Source organism: Triturus cristatus, chromosome 11, assembly GCF_964204655.1.
Source record: "Triturus cristatus chromosome 11, aTriCri1.1, whole genome shotgun sequence".
Taxonomy (NCBI): domain Eukaryota; kingdom Metazoa; phylum Chordata; class Amphibia; order Caudata; family Salamandridae; genus Triturus; species Triturus cristatus.
Window position 1 is genome coordinate 431,540,089 of NC_140594.1, and position 17,661 is coordinate 431,557,749.

General features: G+C 43.0%; 1 protein-coding gene across 2 annotated transcripts in view; it reads left to right on the forward strand.

Moving 5' to 3' along the window:
* The window catches only part of LOC146784382 (glutamine--fructose-6-phosphate aminotransferase [isomerizing] 1), a 188,614-nt gene that overhangs the window by 48,038 nt on the left and 122,915 nt on the right, over positions 1-17,661 (forward strand). For both annotated transcript variants that reach the window (XM_085636301.1, XM_085636302.1), the window contains exons 4-6: positions 5,313-5,438; positions 7,810-7,868; positions 11,249-11,383. In XM_085636301.1, coding sequence (XP_085492427.1) covers positions 5,313-5,438; positions 7,810-7,868; positions 11,249-11,383 — 320 coding nt within the window. The remainder of the gene's footprint in view (positions 1-5,312; positions 5,439-7,809; positions 7,869-11,248; positions 11,384-17,661) is intronic.

The following is a 17,661-nucleotide window of genomic DNA, read 5'->3' on the forward strand; positions in this document are numbered from 1 at the left end:
TTTGAAATAAAAATGCTTAAATGTGGAATGATGAGAAGACAATCTGCCGCATTAAGTATGTCTTCCTGCCGCGCCCCCAGTGCAAAGACTTTTGAGGTCATGCACCTCTAACACAGATGTATCTGTACCGGCCTCCTGCATGACCCATCTCACACTTGTGCGGGAAGATGCCACATGAAAAGGTTTGCGGATTGAAATTAGGAGTTGTCGCTCACCTGGTGGATGGGGCGGGAGGGACAGAACTCAGAGGTCATATCCTCATAAGCCTTAATACATTTCACCATGCACAGTTTGGGATGCTCATCAAAAATGTGATGGGAGATCAACTTTGAGTGACATTTATTTCTTCTAGAGACATGGAATGAAACCCCATCTGGGTTGAAACCCCTATCTGCAACGTCAAGTGCTCTGACATCTGACACTTGTCTGCAGGATATAAGGCATAGTAGAATTGCCAACTCACCAGACAATTCTTTCCTAGAGAGGTATCTGTTACTCTTCCATGATAAAAAGAGGTTCAGGACATCATTTACGTTTCAAAGACCTGAATACCGATGTTCAGGAGGAAGAGACAAGCGTATCCTCGCCTCTGGTCGGGACCTAGAATCCCATCTGGGCCTGGGGCCTTGTTACTAGAAAGGGCCACAATGGAATTTTGTACTTCCTTTTGGCCCACAGATAAAGGGGATACACCTGTTAGAGATGAAGTTTCAGCAGGGCCAATCTCATGACATATGTTATATATTAAAAATGATTGATCCAGGCCTCTCAGGGATGTGGCGAGAGACTAAGGCGTTATCTGAATTATTGAGGGTTGAGCGATTGACGATATTCCAGAATTTAAAACTATTCTGTTATTTTAGTGCTAGAAACAAATCCTGCCATTCCTCCCCCCTTGATCTCTTCCCCTCCCCTGAGGATCTGGGCTTCATACTCTTTTCTACAGCTAATTATCATGTTTCTGTCCCTTTGACTCTTCAATGCCTTATGTAGGGCTCTGTGTGCCTTGGAACAATTTTTATCAAATCGCCTGCGTATGATAGGGGGACCACACGGGTATGGGTCTGAGCATAGGTTATAAAAAGACAATTGGGTACTAGATATTGTCCATAGTAAAAAAATGATTCAGTTCTTCAGCCAACATTCCAGGAAAGGTTTGCAGACATGTTTTCACAAACAGACTGGCACACCAAGTACATTTCCTCCTTCAAAAGTGCTCTCGATTGTATGACCAAACTCAAGGAGAACAGCTACTTCCTGGTCGGGAAAATAAGTCCAAGCCTGGAAAATCTTCCCATTTTAACTGCAAAATACACCAAAAATGGGGGTGAAAGGGGAAATTCATCACATTTTCAGCAAGAAAACTGAATGGTGTCCATAGGCTTAAAAGGTGCATACTTTGATATTCTGATAGCAGAGATCGCAGGAGGTTCATGAGGTTTCTTCCAGGGAGCTCTCAGTACAAGGGTCTTCCTTTCAGTCTCACAGATATTCACCACATTCATGGCAGCGAGAGCTGTTGCCCTGAGATGGAAGAACATATTAAATTAGCTGCATCTTGACAACCAATTAGTCAAAGACAGATTGACAGTAAAACTTTGACAAAGCCTTCAGGAAACCCTGGACCTACTTTTGTACTTTGACTTGCAGATTAACTCTTCCAACTCCATACTGGAATCTGTTCAAACTATGCAATATCTGAGGGTCGTACTGGACACAAACCTGGGGAAAGTGCTCCTTTGTAGTACAAACGGTCTTACTTGCGAATAAAGAATTGGATAAATGACTTCCTTCTCCAGAGTACTGTCAATGGGAACAGGCATTCTGGTACTGGTCTCTGGAACCAAACATCGTTCTGATGTTGGTGCACTGTGAAGTTGTCCAGGAATTAAATTGGCCTGATCTCAGCAGCTACCCCATAGAGTATGACTGTATGCTAACTGGCAACATTCTGTCCGATATATCCCAAGCTTGGGCAACTCAACATGCATCGACTTGTTCTCCACCTAAAAACGGTGAAATATTGCTACTACACATCCATATTGCCATATCCTCCGTCCATAGAGAATAACCTATTGGTAGACTGAGTAGGAATGATTACCTTGGCTTTTCCTCCCACCACCTGCTTCCCGAGGTCATTGATAAGCCGAAACAATCCAAGATTAATAACAAATTGCTCTGTAGTGGATGACACAGTTGTGGTCTCCAAACTTGCTTCATCATCTGATATTACAACCTCACAGGAGGCTCTGTACAGGCCAGACCTCTCCAAGGTGTCGGGCAGGATTATCCACCCCTCCCTGCCATCCAAGCTTGTCTGTCTAGTCCCTGAGCACCTGCAGTACTGGCACCTGAATCTCTAGATGACTAGGAGTCACCAAAAAGAGAGTACTTCCACTCTTCTATCTTATATCTTCAAGTGGAAGAGGTTATCCATTTGGCGCCTTCAAAAACGAGTGAACTTTGGAACATGCCAAGACGAGATGGTGTTGCCAAATGTATTTTTATCTATAAAAATACATTTGGCTGCCATCTATGCTTTAAGGAAAAGGCAGTCTTTGTTATATTCTTTTTCACTATCCCAGTTATAAAACATTCTAGAAAGTCTCTCAAAAAGCTTTTTCTGCATTTAGAAGGCAATCTCAGTATGAGCTAAATAATGTCTTCAAACTAATAGAGCATCTTAATAGAACCTCTTTTTTAAAGAAAGATCTGTTCATATATTACAGGTGAAAGGAGCTCTGGGGTATTGCTTAGATGAGACAAAAGCAATTGAAAATCATAAAAGACGTTGACATTTAAAACATAATTATCCAGTTCATTTTCGTAAGAAGTTACATAGTTATACATTAAAATAATGGTCACAAGGAGAATAGATCCACAATGATAAAGTGCTTAGATATATGATAAATAGATATTTTAAAATGAATAAAAACTTCTGATGGTTGTACCGCAAAAATATATAACAGTAGATTCAGCTTGTTAGTAAAATTGACCAGGTCGGTACACTTAAAACAAATTAAAATGACCTCATCTTTTTAGCTCGTATAGTCCACATCCAACTTAGAAACTTGGCAACTGCAATCACTATAGGTTCATCAGTTTCTGTTTTTAAGATCCTGAATGCTTCGTTGCCAGAGCAAATGCCCAAAGACAAACAAATAGGTTTTAGCCACTTGTGTCTAGGAAGTTTATAAACGGGGCAAATGAATAAAATATGTACTAGAGATTCGTTCTGAGTTGGACAAAAGAGGCATTTGCTGTGTATCGTGGCACGCCATTTACTAACAAATGAATTGATTGGGAGTGAACCCACTCTTAGCTGGTGATAAAGTTTCCTATCATTAAAAACAGTAATAAAATCCCAGTACCCTTCATACTCTATATCATGTTTAAGCTCTAAGAACTTCCCTGTTAGTGACGGCCTTGTTAAGGAGGAAAAGCGCTTCATTTTGACCATACTCCAATACATCGCCTTGAATTCCTTCTTTGAGGGAAGGGGCATTATCAACGGGGTTTTCCCACAGTCCTCTCATCCCCATCTCGCTCAATATGACTTTAACCTGTCTCAGCCAGGGGATTTTACGCATACGGTCTGCCTCCCTGACTTCAAGAAGGACCTGAGCATATGGGGACAATTCTGGTGTAACCCAGAGCCTTCTCCAGTAAGTCGCTGGTCTATATCGTGCCGTATCCTCAATAAGATGACAACCCATATCTAAATAGAGGGGCAGCAAAGGAGTTGATTGTGGAAGACCAGTCATGCCCCTCAGGAATTTATTTTGGGCTATCGCCAAAGGGGCTAGATTGTCAAATCCCCATAATTCTGCCCCGTATAAAACTGAGGCACTAATTTTGGAGTTGTACATTTTTAGGACTGGAGCTACAGGCTTAGTATGGGAAAGACGCTGTTCCTTTAAAAGGGCACCAGACAATTGGGTGTGTTTGAGGACCAATTGGTCAATGTGCGGTTTCCAATTGAGTTTTCTACCTAGAGTAATGCTCAAATATGTAAAAACATGAGTCTGCTCTAAAGTGACTTCATTCATGGCTACTCTACCATTTATGATCTTATGTTTATGTAAAATCATAAATTTGGTTTTCTCCACATTAACTATAAGGTCGTGGTCCTGACAAAACTCCTCAAATCTAACAATGGCCACCTGGATACCTTTTTGAGTCTTAGAAATTATCAGGGTGTGGTTTACAGAGATACTGCTTCCACAAAGTGGAATATAGGTTGATGGATAGTATTTTACATTGTCATGTGCTATCGTAAGGCGAATATTCCCTTGGCTGGTAAGGCTCATTGTAACAGAAAGAAAGCAGCCATTGCTGCTCTGAGGAACATCTCCATTCCAGACATTTACATAGCAGCTCTGTAGAATTTGATTAATACTTTTAGTAATCACAATTGTATTAGTTAGTTCTGACTGATGAACAGGTACTTTAGTGGTTCAGGCCTCCCTTCTTAAATTAGTTGCTTCATTTTAATACTCCCTTCCCTTCAACGCTTTTGAATCCCACTTCCGAGACAGTTTTTTTTTTACCTTTGTTACTGTGTTCTATGTTATACTGTTTATGGGAATCCGAGAGATTCCCATGACAGGGTAGGGGAAGTGTTACTTAGCAGTAATCCTGGTTTTCTGTCAAATGCGTTTTCTCTAAATCCATAAACCACACACTCTGCTTGCCCATATTCGAAAAGTATAGTCAGATCGTTGGGGGTTTCGAGACCCTTTCAAAACTGACTGCCTTGTTAGTCCTGTAGTTGTTGATGGGAATGTTGACAGATTCTGATGTTTAACTTCAGTTTCTTTCTAGTCCCTTTTGAAGATGTACCGGATGACTGACTAACTTAACTCTTTAGAACTATTTTAAAAAAAACTAAAAAAAAAACTTCTAGCTTCTAACAAAAATGTTGGCTCTTATAGGCCCATTTATTTTATGCATGCATTTGTTTTTATTTGAAATATATAAAAAGTGTTTCAGTGATCCTTAATGTGCATGGGAGAAGGTATGATTAGAAAGAATACCTGTGACAGAGAACTAGTGATACAAGTAAGTACAGTTTCCTTCTCTCTGCTCTGCCTCTCACTCTTGATATGAGCAACTTTGTACCAGGAGTTCTGTGTATTTTCTCGCTGTAGGGAGTGTCCACAGTGCCAAGATTATTGCTCTTTGGTTCATTTATTTTTCTTCCATTTCAGCCCAACTCAGGGAGGCTTTGGAAATCATTTTAGTTCTCTGCAAACAATGTTGTTTTATTTATTGATGTTTTGATAGTTATTGATGTTTTTATTTATTTATAGAGCAAAAAGATTTGGATATGGATATTGAGTTTGATGTGCACTTGGGAATTGCACACACACGCTGGGCCACCCATGGTGAACCAAATCCAGTCAATTGCCACCCTCAACGCTCTGATAAGAACAATGGTAAGGGGTGCCTTAAGATATAGGGAAAGAGAGAGGTGAGTGATAGGAAGCTCCTGTATAAGAGTAGGTAGGTGTATGAGATCTCTTTGCGTAGAACATAGCATTTGAGTTGGTATTGTTACACATTTATTTATGGACCTATTTTGCATGTTAGAGATGGCTTACATATTTCTGTTTGATATCTGCTGAAGAATGAATCCTATATGGTTTGAAGAATGAACTGGTATGGGCCAGTGTTTTAGACTTGTATGTTTTCACATTATTCCCTCTCATTTTCAAGATTGTGTAGTGGATCAAGATACTCCAGTTTGCAGCAATTGCCCTATCTACAGCCTGGACGTACTATTTGTGGTTTTCATTACCTTACTAGATGACTTTACATATCAATACTATTATTAGTTTTTGAAGGACTACATACTCTGTTAAACAAAATCTATTCCCTGCCCTCCCTCTATCTTAGACCCCTAAATATCCCCCACCACCCAGATATCTTCTCTCTTTCAGGAGGAGATGTAAACCCTTTGAGTCATCTTTCAGGGGTACTGTAGTACAGTCTGCAGCACTCTCTGAGTGCATCAGCATGTCATTGATCTGGTGTCCTGTGAGCAGGAGTGCTGTAAAACACCATTTTATGTCTCAACTTTTGCCTTCCACATCTTTTGCTGGCTGTTCCATTTTGTTCGCCATAGTTTTGTGGTACTTTACCAATCTAATCAATCAGGGTAAGGTGATAATGTGCCCCTCTTGGTCACAACCACTTGCTTTGCCTCTAAGAGCAGCTACCTGCTCAACCTTGGGACCTCCTCAGCCAACCTCTATATACAGTATAATTACATTGACTATATAGTACCATTAAATTGACTTACCTCTCGCTAACCCCATCACACTTGTATGTAGGAGGCACACAACAATCCCTCAGTCTTCCTGCATGGGTGATATTGCTCCATTCATTTCCTGTGCCTCTGGAAGCTTCACATTTTGGGATTTTTTGTTTCGGGTCAGATACAAAATGTTGTTATGTCAGTGGATTAGATGAGTTTCTCAAAAGGGGTTAGGTCCCTGGTAGCTAACACTTGTACTCTCTATGTATAACCCAATGTTTAGTTGTGTGTAATGGTAGTATTCCTACCCCCCTAACTTCTTAATTTGCTGGAAGGGTTTTATGTGGCCCTTGTTAAAGATTTTGCCTGGCTTCAATCACCTGCCGTCGTCCCATACAAAAATGTTTTTCTATCTAGCCCAAGTCGGAGCTAGCAAAGAGGGATTTAAAAGGGAGAGCGAGGGGTTGAGGGTTAGCTGGTGAGGTCCTTTTAGAATGTTCATGCTTCCCTGACCTTCGGAGTCTTCCCCAAGTACTTTGGAACCTGAGGCGAATACCCATCTGTCCTGTGTTCTTAGCCAGTGAAGTTACCAGAGTTAGTGCCCTTGGAGCAGGTGGCCCAAAAAGCACCTCTGATTACTTTGTCAACCAATCCTGTATATACTTGCTACAAGAGGGTTTCAAACAGATCTGCCCAAGAGTCATTAACTCATTTTCTACGACCAGTTCCTTTTTCGGGTTGTCTTGGGCAGTCCTGCCTTTCTTATTGTGCTTGTTCATAAGTGTGTGGTTAAACAATTCACAAAAAGATTTCTTTACACTCCAGATCAGTTGTCAAGGGCTTCACGGAGGATCGGTAAAGGCTATTCCCACTGTTTCTTCATTGCATTTCTGCTTGAAGCATACCTTCGTTTTTATGAGCTCTACAGAGGACGTGTAATGTAGTGGTCAAGCTGTTGACTATGGATCCAGAGGACCAATGTTCTAATGTTCACTTGCTGGCTTCACCTGTTTTGTGCCATTCTTAGCAATTGCTGTCCACATTGCACTTCATTCCCTTTATCTGCCCACTTAAAACAACTATTAGGTGCTATATCAACAATCCTTGTATTCCTATTTAACTATTTGTTTATCAAACCTTTTTGTATTGTGGGGAAAAACTTTGACAGCTGATCTGTTGCTTTACAATGAGGATGCAGCCGAGGAGATGTGTTGCTGTAGATGACGTAATGGGTCATATGGAAACAAATTTGAGCACTGTAGAGGTTGATGACAATTCTCTCAAACTTGCATCTTGCTTTCCGAAGCATAAACTGTATGAATTGTATTTTCATGAGGAAAGCATGTGTGGAAACAAATGTCACCACTAATATCTGATATGCACCTTTTATAATTGGCGACTAAAGAAAACTGTTCTTAATGACATTATGCGGCTTTCATTCAGTTTAGAAGTTACTTACTGCCTCTAATACTTCTTGAGCATTTAACAGTTACCTTGTTTCTAAACGTTTATTCCTTCCAGTGAGTAAAACAGATCTGTTTATTTTCTAGAATTTATTGTTATTCACAATGGGATCATCACAAACTACAAGGATTTAAAGAAATTTCTGGTAAGCCACACACTATTGGCATCTAATCTTAACATTACATTTTAACTTTACTTTGTTGTAAATGTCTTTTGGGTTACTAACTTTGCTGTTTGCCCTGAAAGTTTAATTCAGCAGAAGATATGTCCATGTTCATGAGTTATACAGAGTGAAGTAAGAAACATTGCTGTAGACTATTGTAACCAGACCTCAGTAAGATAAGGTAATAGACTGTAAAACATCCTGAATGAGATGATCCGAGCTAGCCTAGGGATTATTATACTGTGACTGTAATGTGCCAAACCTTGGTCATCCTAATCTGTGTCTGTGTCTAACAGTCTGCATAGTTCCAGTCTAATTTGCAAGACTTGCAGCATTTCATGGTAATAAAACCCTAGGATAAATCAGAGGACACTCCAGACTTCTAAATGAGTATGTGGTGGATGGAGGAATAGAAGATTGTTGGAGAAATCTCTTCAATTCAACAATACTGCCATTCTTTCAGAGCACATGCCATCTTGTATGCTGCCTAAGACAAAAGAGCAATGAGAGAGTAGGAGCATTAGAAAGTTATATTGAAAGTAGTAACATTTGGGAAACTTGTTTTGCTCCATTTCAGGTAGCTTGTGCAATTAACTTTTTGTTTCTGATTGATAAATCGAACTGCAGATTCCTCACTTTAACAATACCACTAGCCTTCAAACTGTAGAGGAAATCTGCCAGGTCCAGTTATCCGACACAGTGATAGGTAGTGCCATGAGGCTCTTCATTTACTTCGTACCACCCCAGAAGTGATAACGTGGAGCTGGATGGAAACGTTTACCCTGCATGCTGACATCCGTGCCTTTCTAACTTTCAGAGCCCTTTGACCTGGATCTGGAGCCCTGCTCTCAACTTTGTTGAATTTCTGACAACTTTCAGAATGTTACAGGGACTTTGTCTTGCCTGCAAACAAGAATCCAATTGTGCCAGGAATTCAGGTAGCACAAGTTGGTCAAGGACACACATGAAGTCTTTGGGTAGTCACAGCACAATTAACGGAAGAAGGGCAATCTGGACTTGACCCCATCCTGCTACTGTAAATTAGACGAGAAGATGCAGCACCACCAATCTAAAGGTGTTACCCCACAGACGTCTTCAGAATCCAATCTAGTCCTGACATTACCTGAATTCCGCAGCATGTTGTTTTCCCCCCCCGCACCAAATTGTAGCCTTCAAAAAAGCCGTACTGCAGCTTTTTGAGACACTTCTGGCTACTCTGGCCTGCCTTTGGGACCTACTGAATGGCGCTAGATCAAATTCATCAGCAGACTCGCCCTCCGTGCTAGCTGACCCGGAGGGAATCGTGCCTGTTTGGTGCCAGTTCGTTTTCCCTCTCTAGTCCCAAGCTCCATACCAGTCCATTCCGTGCTGTCGCCGATGCGGACTCTGCTGGCACGGCCTGGATCCTATCCTCACTCAAGTATCTGACCATGAGTTGACTGCTCGCACCAGACTTATGTTGCGCTAGAAGATAATTAAGGCATAACAGACTCTTATAATTGACCTCTGCCTCAATATCCGTACTATCAGAGACTGGAGGACTTATTTGGATCCCACTCTCCTGCTTTTCATGGAATGCAAAATATTCCTCACTGACACCGACCATGACGAGGAGATAGACCACTTACTGCCCCCTCAGTAGACTGATGATGGGCTCTACCTGGACATACAAAATGCCAGTGGGCTGGATACATCTCCTGTGATTGAACTAGACTAACAGCCTTGGTTACCAGAGGAAGAAAATGCCTTTATTGCACTAGTTGTTCGAAGGGCCACAGAAGTGCTTGATTCACAGTTGCCCACTGTTGAAAACAAGGCAAGCTTGTTAACTGATATCATTCAGCCAGGCCCAACTTCTTTTGAGCCACTATTTCCTTTGAGCACGGCTCTTACAGACACCGATATGGCCACTTGGTGCAAGCTGTGCTCGGGCCCTCTGGTCCGTCTACCAGCTATCAGGTGACATAGTCTGGCCCCCGTTTATCATGATTCTTCTTACGAAGCTCCCTACCCCTTAAAGTTGGTGGTACAAGTGTCAATTAATAAATTCACCCCAGTGCCCTTCTGACCATCCTCCAGATAGTTGAAATATATTGATGTGTTTGAAAATACATTGTTCTTTGAGGTCAATGAAGGCTATAGAGGCCCAGAAGGCACACTGCAATCTTTATGGGATATGACCAGTGAAATCTTGTTGACTGTCCTGGAATACCTCAGGGCCTCGCTGGCTCAAACAATACATGATTGCTGGGTTGTGGTAAAGTATGACTGTGTGCTGTTTTGGACACCATGGACTGTTTGGGTGGGCAGAGTCGTTTGCACCAGTGATGTACGCCTTGATATGGTCAACCAGATTTTAAGGGGATGTCCAGTTTAGGATTTGTTCCAGGGGACTAGCTTAGAGGCACAGCCTGCCTTCCTAAGTTTTTGCAAATGGGTTCCCATTCCACGTTAATGGTCGGTAACTTTTCAATGGTTTGTAATCGGAATTATGGTTCCTGACCATTGATACATTGTTTACTGATTCTGTATGGGAGGAACACGCACATCACGCCCCTTCCTAATATCAAATTGGTATCCATTGCCAATCATATTTTAGGAATCAGTAGAACTTCACTGACACCTAAAATGACATTTTTAAATAGCACAAAAATAACATTTACTGTGATTGCAAACTACTGATTTGGTGTTTGCGATGGTTAAAATGGTTGATTAATCTGGATGGCATAGGTCTAACTACCAGAAGTGCTGGTCATATTGAATGGAGAACTGTTTCATGTGACTGACTGTTCTCTCTAGTTCTAACAGTCTTTAAGGGACTCTGCTTGTTGAGGAATCTTCATATTTCTCAGTAGGCTTATCACCCATTAGACAGTTTGTCCCGGTCATTTGTCTCCTGATAGAAAAAATGATTGAATAAAGCAACAAGCCTCTCCATTCCATAAAAGCCGTTCAGCTAAAGCATGTGTAAACCCTCGGTATTTCGGTGCAAATTTAAATGAAACATTAGGGTCCTGCATATGGACGGTGATGTAGGTGGCACTGGATTGAACTTGGCCTGTGCATGCAAATTAAAGATAGACCTGTGCATTGGAAGTGTCTGCTCTCTAGAAAACTTGTACTAGGCTAACAAAGAGGTAAAACCTTACTCAGTGGCATGTGTATTTTAAGGACAACTTGATATGTGGCTTTCTAGGTGGAAAATGTATATATGTTAGAATTCGTTTTTATGGTACTGAAATTTGAGCTTTCATCTGCTTTTTCTCTTCTTGTGATATATATATAATATATATATATATATATAAACAAATATAACCTTCCTTTTTAAACCGTTTTACTTTTCTTCTCTTTTTCTACCCTAGGAAAGCCATGGGTATGAATTTGAGTCCGAAACCGACACTGAAACAATTGCGAAGCTGGCCAAGTACATGTATGACAACCGGGAAAATGACGAGATCAGTTTTACCACTGTTGTAGAGCGAGTTATCCAGCAACTGGTAATGCATTTTTTGTTGTTGTTATTTGTTTAAGCTTGTACTATGTATTTTTTTCTTTTTAGTAAGAGGGGCTCGATTTATCATTTTGCAGAAAGCCTTGTGTTGATCACAGATTAAATACAAGGTGTACCTTCTAATACACTAAGGTTACATCTGTCCTTGTGACCATTCTGGATTACCTTCATTGCCCTATGGAAATTGGCATGGTTGCAGCCCTGATACTTTCCACCTTACAAAGTTCAATCAATCAATCGGGGGGTTTATGAAGTGCGCTACTCACCCGTGAGGGTCTCAAGGCGCTGGGTGGGTGGCAGCTCCGAATCAGTCAAAGAGCCAGGTCTTGAGGTCCTTCCTGAACATGTGCAGGGTTGGGGAGCGTCTGATGTTCACAGGGAGCTCGTTCCAGGTCTTTGCTGCGATGTAGGAATAGGCTCTCCGGCCTGCTCTGTTCCTGCGGATGCGCAGGACCTCTGCCAGGGCGAGGTCAGCAGAGTGGAGGTTCCTCCTGAGTATGTGGAAGAAGACTCTCTTGTTGAGGTGTTTGGGTCCGATGTTGTTGAGGGATTTATAGGTGTGGGTGAGGAGCTTGTAGGTGACCCTCTTCTCGACGGGGAGCCAGTGGAGGTCTCGTAGGTGTTGGGTCATGTGTTCGTGGTGTGCTGTTCTGAGGACGAGTCTGGCTGCAGCGTTCTGGATGGTTTGGAGTTTGTGTAGAAGGATTCTATTAATTCCGGCGTATAGAGCGTTGCGGTAGTCTAGTGGACATTGTGGAGTATTCCATTCTTCTTTCATGACTGCAAATGGTAGGAATCCAGTGCATGACTCCTGGGATGATTTCCCCATTTCTTTCTGCCGGGTGTAGGTTGTGCCCCTTATTATATTATCCCTGATCTGACCTGATCCCTGACCTGATCCCTGACCTGATCCCTGACCTGATCCCTGACCTGATCACAACTCAAGGATTTTGTCTTAGTCTGACTTAGTGCAATTTTCTTGTGCCCACTTCCCTTGTGTTGCTTTATTCACACCTTGGAGTTTTTATTTTATATGCTTTCAGAATACATCCAGAATATGCTCTGGGTGAGTGATGACCTGGGTACAGTGGCAAAATATTTCTGCAATTGCATGTTAGTAGTTGTTACTGGATTCAACAGTGGTTTAAAATAAAACTCAGATAAAAACAGATGAGCATTCTCAGAGGCCTTCGTTCGATCTGGACCTTTGAGTTATGTTTTGGCCTCAGTCTGGCTGACTGCCGTCCCCTGTGTCGCCTCTACGTAAAGTGGGTTTCTCTTAGTATTGTTCTCTTGCCCCACAGGGCAGCCAGGTGCCGGCTCTGTTTTTTCACCCTTAAGTTCTGGAAGAGCCTGGCCCCTTCTCACATTTGACACCTGCATAGTAATGTAAAATACGGAAAACCGCGTTTACAACGCTGCCATTACATCGCGTTCCTTTTACAATGCGGTCGTTACAACAACCACATTGTTAGAACGCAATGCCTTTACATCGCAAGTCATTAGGTCGACTTGCTGTAGGGGGCGCTCTAACCTAAGGAATAGTATAATTTACTTTTCCAACACCTTCCCTACTGTTGCACAGGCTGGAGTTGGAATAGTAAATTATACTATTCCCAAGTCCAGCGCGCCCCCTACTGCAAGTTGATCGAATGACTTGCGATGAAAAGGTATCGCGTTCTAGCAATGCGGTCGTTGTAACGACCGCATTGTAATAGAACGCGATGTAATAGCATGCGATGTAACATGCTATATTAGTAAAATGCAGTGTTTTGATCCCATATGGATTGCAGGAATATTTTTATTGAATGTGTCTAGATAGTCAATCCAGAGGCTATATTTCGCCCTGAAGGCAACTGTTTGACTTACTTTGGGCTTGCACCATGGTGTCTAGTATGTCCCTTCAGGGCCTTTTGTATTACATTTTCAGTGTTCTGTTGTTTGACAGCTGTTCATTTAGCCAAGTTTTTTGAAGTATTGTGCTCTTTATTATAAGTGATCGTCATCCCTTGGTCTTTTTACAGTTCCCAGAACCAGACTACTGTTCGAGGATACTTCTTCTTCTACTTTACTGCAAAATAGGAAGTTCATACTTTGTCACTGAGGCCATGATTTTTCATTTAATAGTGATTTGAAATTATTGCTGTTCTTTTACTTCATCTCGCCTTGTTGTACAGTGAGCAAATTCTGCTGTCCCATGGTTTTGTAGTTTGAGCGTGCGCAGTGCCTTCTAGATATGTCGCAGGGATTCTGCTGGTAAAGCAGAACTGTGCCGTGGGATGACAGAACATCAGAATGTAGGAACTGAGTCTCTCTAAAACATCAATACCTGTCGGCCCAAATACTGGCTAGCTTACAGTGCCTCACCTGAACTCATTGTCTTCCCAGAGTGACAGGTGATTTTTGGCAACCTAGAACATGACCCTCTAATCTGCAACAGAACCATAGAAACAGACCATCTACTTTTGTTTCTCACTCACGCATGCCCCTAGCAAACAAAAGAAAGACCCGAAGAAAGTTTACAATATATTTATTGAAACCATCATAGTCTATTGTGAAGCAAACATGCTGCAATAAGTAGGCAAATGCAATTAAGCAATGTAATCAGCATTACTAGCAGAGTGTATACAATAAACAACCCCACCATGGCAAATGATGCTTATCTGTTTAGGCCGTTCCTTCACTATGTGAGCACAGGGATATATTGGTAACTTCTGGGACTGGCGACGGACTCCATACCTGGTATGTGTAGTTAGGCAGTCCTCATCATAGATATAAACTCAGTTTATGCACGGCTGCAGCCTTTGTTCCAGGACCCGTCTCTCTGCCGGAATTCTCCTCTCTGAGACACAGTTTTATATGATAAGAATCACTGTGTTGAAATGCCGCAGCTGTGCTACCGTATTATGTCTAGAACATTAGCAGCTGTTGCTGAACGAGAAGAAAACAGTACACAATGTTATGTATTCTAGACGACCTTGTATGAAATGTGCAGACTGAATCCCATGAAGAGTCCCTGAATAGCTAAACATGTACAGCGTATTTCTAAAATAATGTCACAAAAACAAGTGTTGTGTGGCTATACAAGAAAAGGCACCCTAACATCTAATAAACAAAACTAAGGGAGAACCAAAGTGGGCCCAGAAGGGAAATCACTACATGTCTGGTCCAATCTACTAGTTGTAGAACAAAACTGGCTTATGCGTTCGTTTTGGAACTATCACTCCTGGAGGGAGGGACAGGTTAACATCCAGTTGAAGTAGAAGACTAAATTCATGACATGGCTATTTCAGCCATTTTGTATAGTAGAGTTCCAGCAAGGAGCCCGAACTAATTGAACTAATCATCAGTGATATCTTCTTCTCACCCTGCAGTCCATATATTCAAGCATTTCTATTCAACATCTCCACGCATGGTACCTGCAGCCATTCATTTGTGCTAATATTTTATTTCTGTCCATGCGTTCTGCCTCCTGCTCATTTAAAAAAAACAAAAAAAATGTTTTAATAATGTAATAACCTTTCAGAGATAGTATATGTGGGATCAGCATGCAGAAGGAAGCAGGCAGTACAGCTTCAGATCAATAGTGCTATGCTTCTGCAGCAACAGCAATTGAACACAATCATGACATTACAATGCCGTCAAGCTAGAAATAACAGTACTAAAAGGATGCTATGCGTACAAATGGTCTTTTGTACTGTACTGTACCCCCGCTCCAAGAGCAAAACACTAAAAAAAAAAAGGTATATCTGTTAGTCTCATTTACTTGAGGGACTTTAAAGAACAGGTCATCCATTTTTTTATGAAATAGGCCGCTCATTTGATAGAATGCTGTTTTCCTATGATTTCCAGTCTTTCATAGTATCTGTCTTCTGTGGATTAGCAATGAGGATACCATATACTACTTTCAATATGAGTGCATTAAATCATCTGTGCAGTCTAACAGTGCATTATCAGATACTCTTGGAGAATGCACAGTAGTGTTTGGCATGCCTTCTTTCCAAAAGTGCCGTACACTAACTGGTGAGGGAGAGAGAAGGTGAGAGGTATAAGGGAAGAGGGAGTGTGGTAGGCTCTCCCCCATCTGCTGCCTCTATTGACACTTTAGTTACTTACATCCCCAACTGAACTATTTATTTATATCATTTATGCAGCATGACTGTCACCAAAACTAGTATCCTGGCGCTAATGAGTAAAGCAGTGCCGCAAACCATATTATTTATTCTCAAAACATGGAAGCCCTTATTAGGGGAACAGCCAGATCTTCAAGGTTTTCGGGAAATGCATCAATTCCTTAATCGAGCATAATGATGGTGGGAGGTTATTCCTGGTTTGAGCAGCTTTAACTGAAAAGGTTGACCACCTTGTTTTACCTTCCGGACCTTGCTAACACCGAATACGTGTGCTGTACTTGAGCGCAAGTATCGTCCAGGAATACTACTGTAAGCCACTGCATGGCACTTTATGCCACGCCACTCTACACTGCTCTACTCTGCCACTCCACACCATTGTATGTCACTCTACCTATGCCACTCAGACCATTCAGAACTGGGCAGTCAGACTCCTCCTCAACCCTTCACACAAACAGCCAATTACACCACACCTCAGGGATATGCACAGGCGTTCAATACACAAATGTGCTCAATTCAGGCACTCCTCACACACACATTGAAGGTACTCCACAACTTAGGCCCCACCTACCTGAACAGTAGTATCTCCTTCCACCGGCCATCCCAGACGGATACAAGATCCAGAGGAAAGACCGCCCCAACGACCCAGGAGGGGGTCTCTCCATCGCCCACAAGAGCACCCTCTGCCTCACCACCTCCAGCGAAGCCTTTCCCTCCGCTGAACACCAGCACATCCAGACCACTCCCAAAGCCACACTCCCAGGAACCCTAGTCTCCCGAACACCCTTCGCCACCACATCACTGACTTCATCGCACCCCACGACATAGCCTCAACAAACTACATACTCATTGGAGACCTGAACTTCCACCTTGACAACCCCAGCGACCCCAACTCCACTATCCTTCATGACAACCTCGCCAGCTTCGGACTTAAACAACTCGTCAACACACCGACCCACAGAGCAGGACACACCCTCGACCCCATCTTCGCGGCAGGAAACAGCATCCAATTCAGCCACACAACGCAGCCGCCATGAACCGACCACCACTGCGTACACTTCGCCATCAACAAACCCAAGGCACCCAAACCAGCCCCACGCCCACCACGAAGGAACTGGAGCAAGGTTACCGACGAGCAACTTAATTCCACCTTCACCCGAGACAACCACACGTGGGCACCCGACGCAAACGACGCAGCCAGAGAACTCCACACATGGCTCTCCGACTGTGCCTACTAGCTCGCCCCGACAGACAACGCCCCAGGATAGCTGCCTCCAAGAAGCCAGACCCACCTGCAGACGCCTGGAGAAGAACTGGAGAAACACCAAGAAAACCAAAAACCACACCACTTACAAGGACGCCATGACGGACTACCACAACCAGATCAGAGCCACCAAGAGGAACTTCATCTACAAAAAAGTCTTGGCCAACTTCACCAACTCCAAGGAACTTTTCAGTCTCATTCAAGAATTCACCAACCCACGCAGCGAAGCCACAGACATCACCCCATCCCAGGACCTCTGTGACAAGCTTGGAACCTATTTCCACCTCAAGATCAAAAATCTCTACGACAACGTCATCGACCATCCACCAGGTGCCACAGATGGCCACCCGCCCCCTAGAAACACCAGCCAGCCCACCATCTCCAACTGGAGACCGATCACGGCCGAAGACACCACCTCGACCATGAAAAGCATCCACTCGGGGGTGGGGGGGGGGCCCACCGACCCCTGCCCCCCTCACATCTAACACAGAGCCGCGGCTGCCATCTCACCCGAACTACAATGCACCATCAACACCACCTTCAAAACAGGCACCTTTCCAGACGACTGGAAGCGAGCAGAAGTTAGACAACTGCTCAAGCAGCCAACAGCTGACCCCACCGACCTCAGGAACTCTATCAGCCCATCACACTCCTCCCCTAAGCAGCCAAAGTTGCAGAGAAAACAGTCAACAGGAAACTGACACGATTCATTGAAGAGAACGCCACCCTCGACCCGTTCCAATCCAGATTCCGAAGCAACCACAGCACAGAGATCGCCCTATTCGCCACCACAGGTGACATCCGCACCCTCCTGGACCAAGGCCGCTCCGCAGCCCTCATACTACTCGACCTATCAGCGGCCTTCGACAC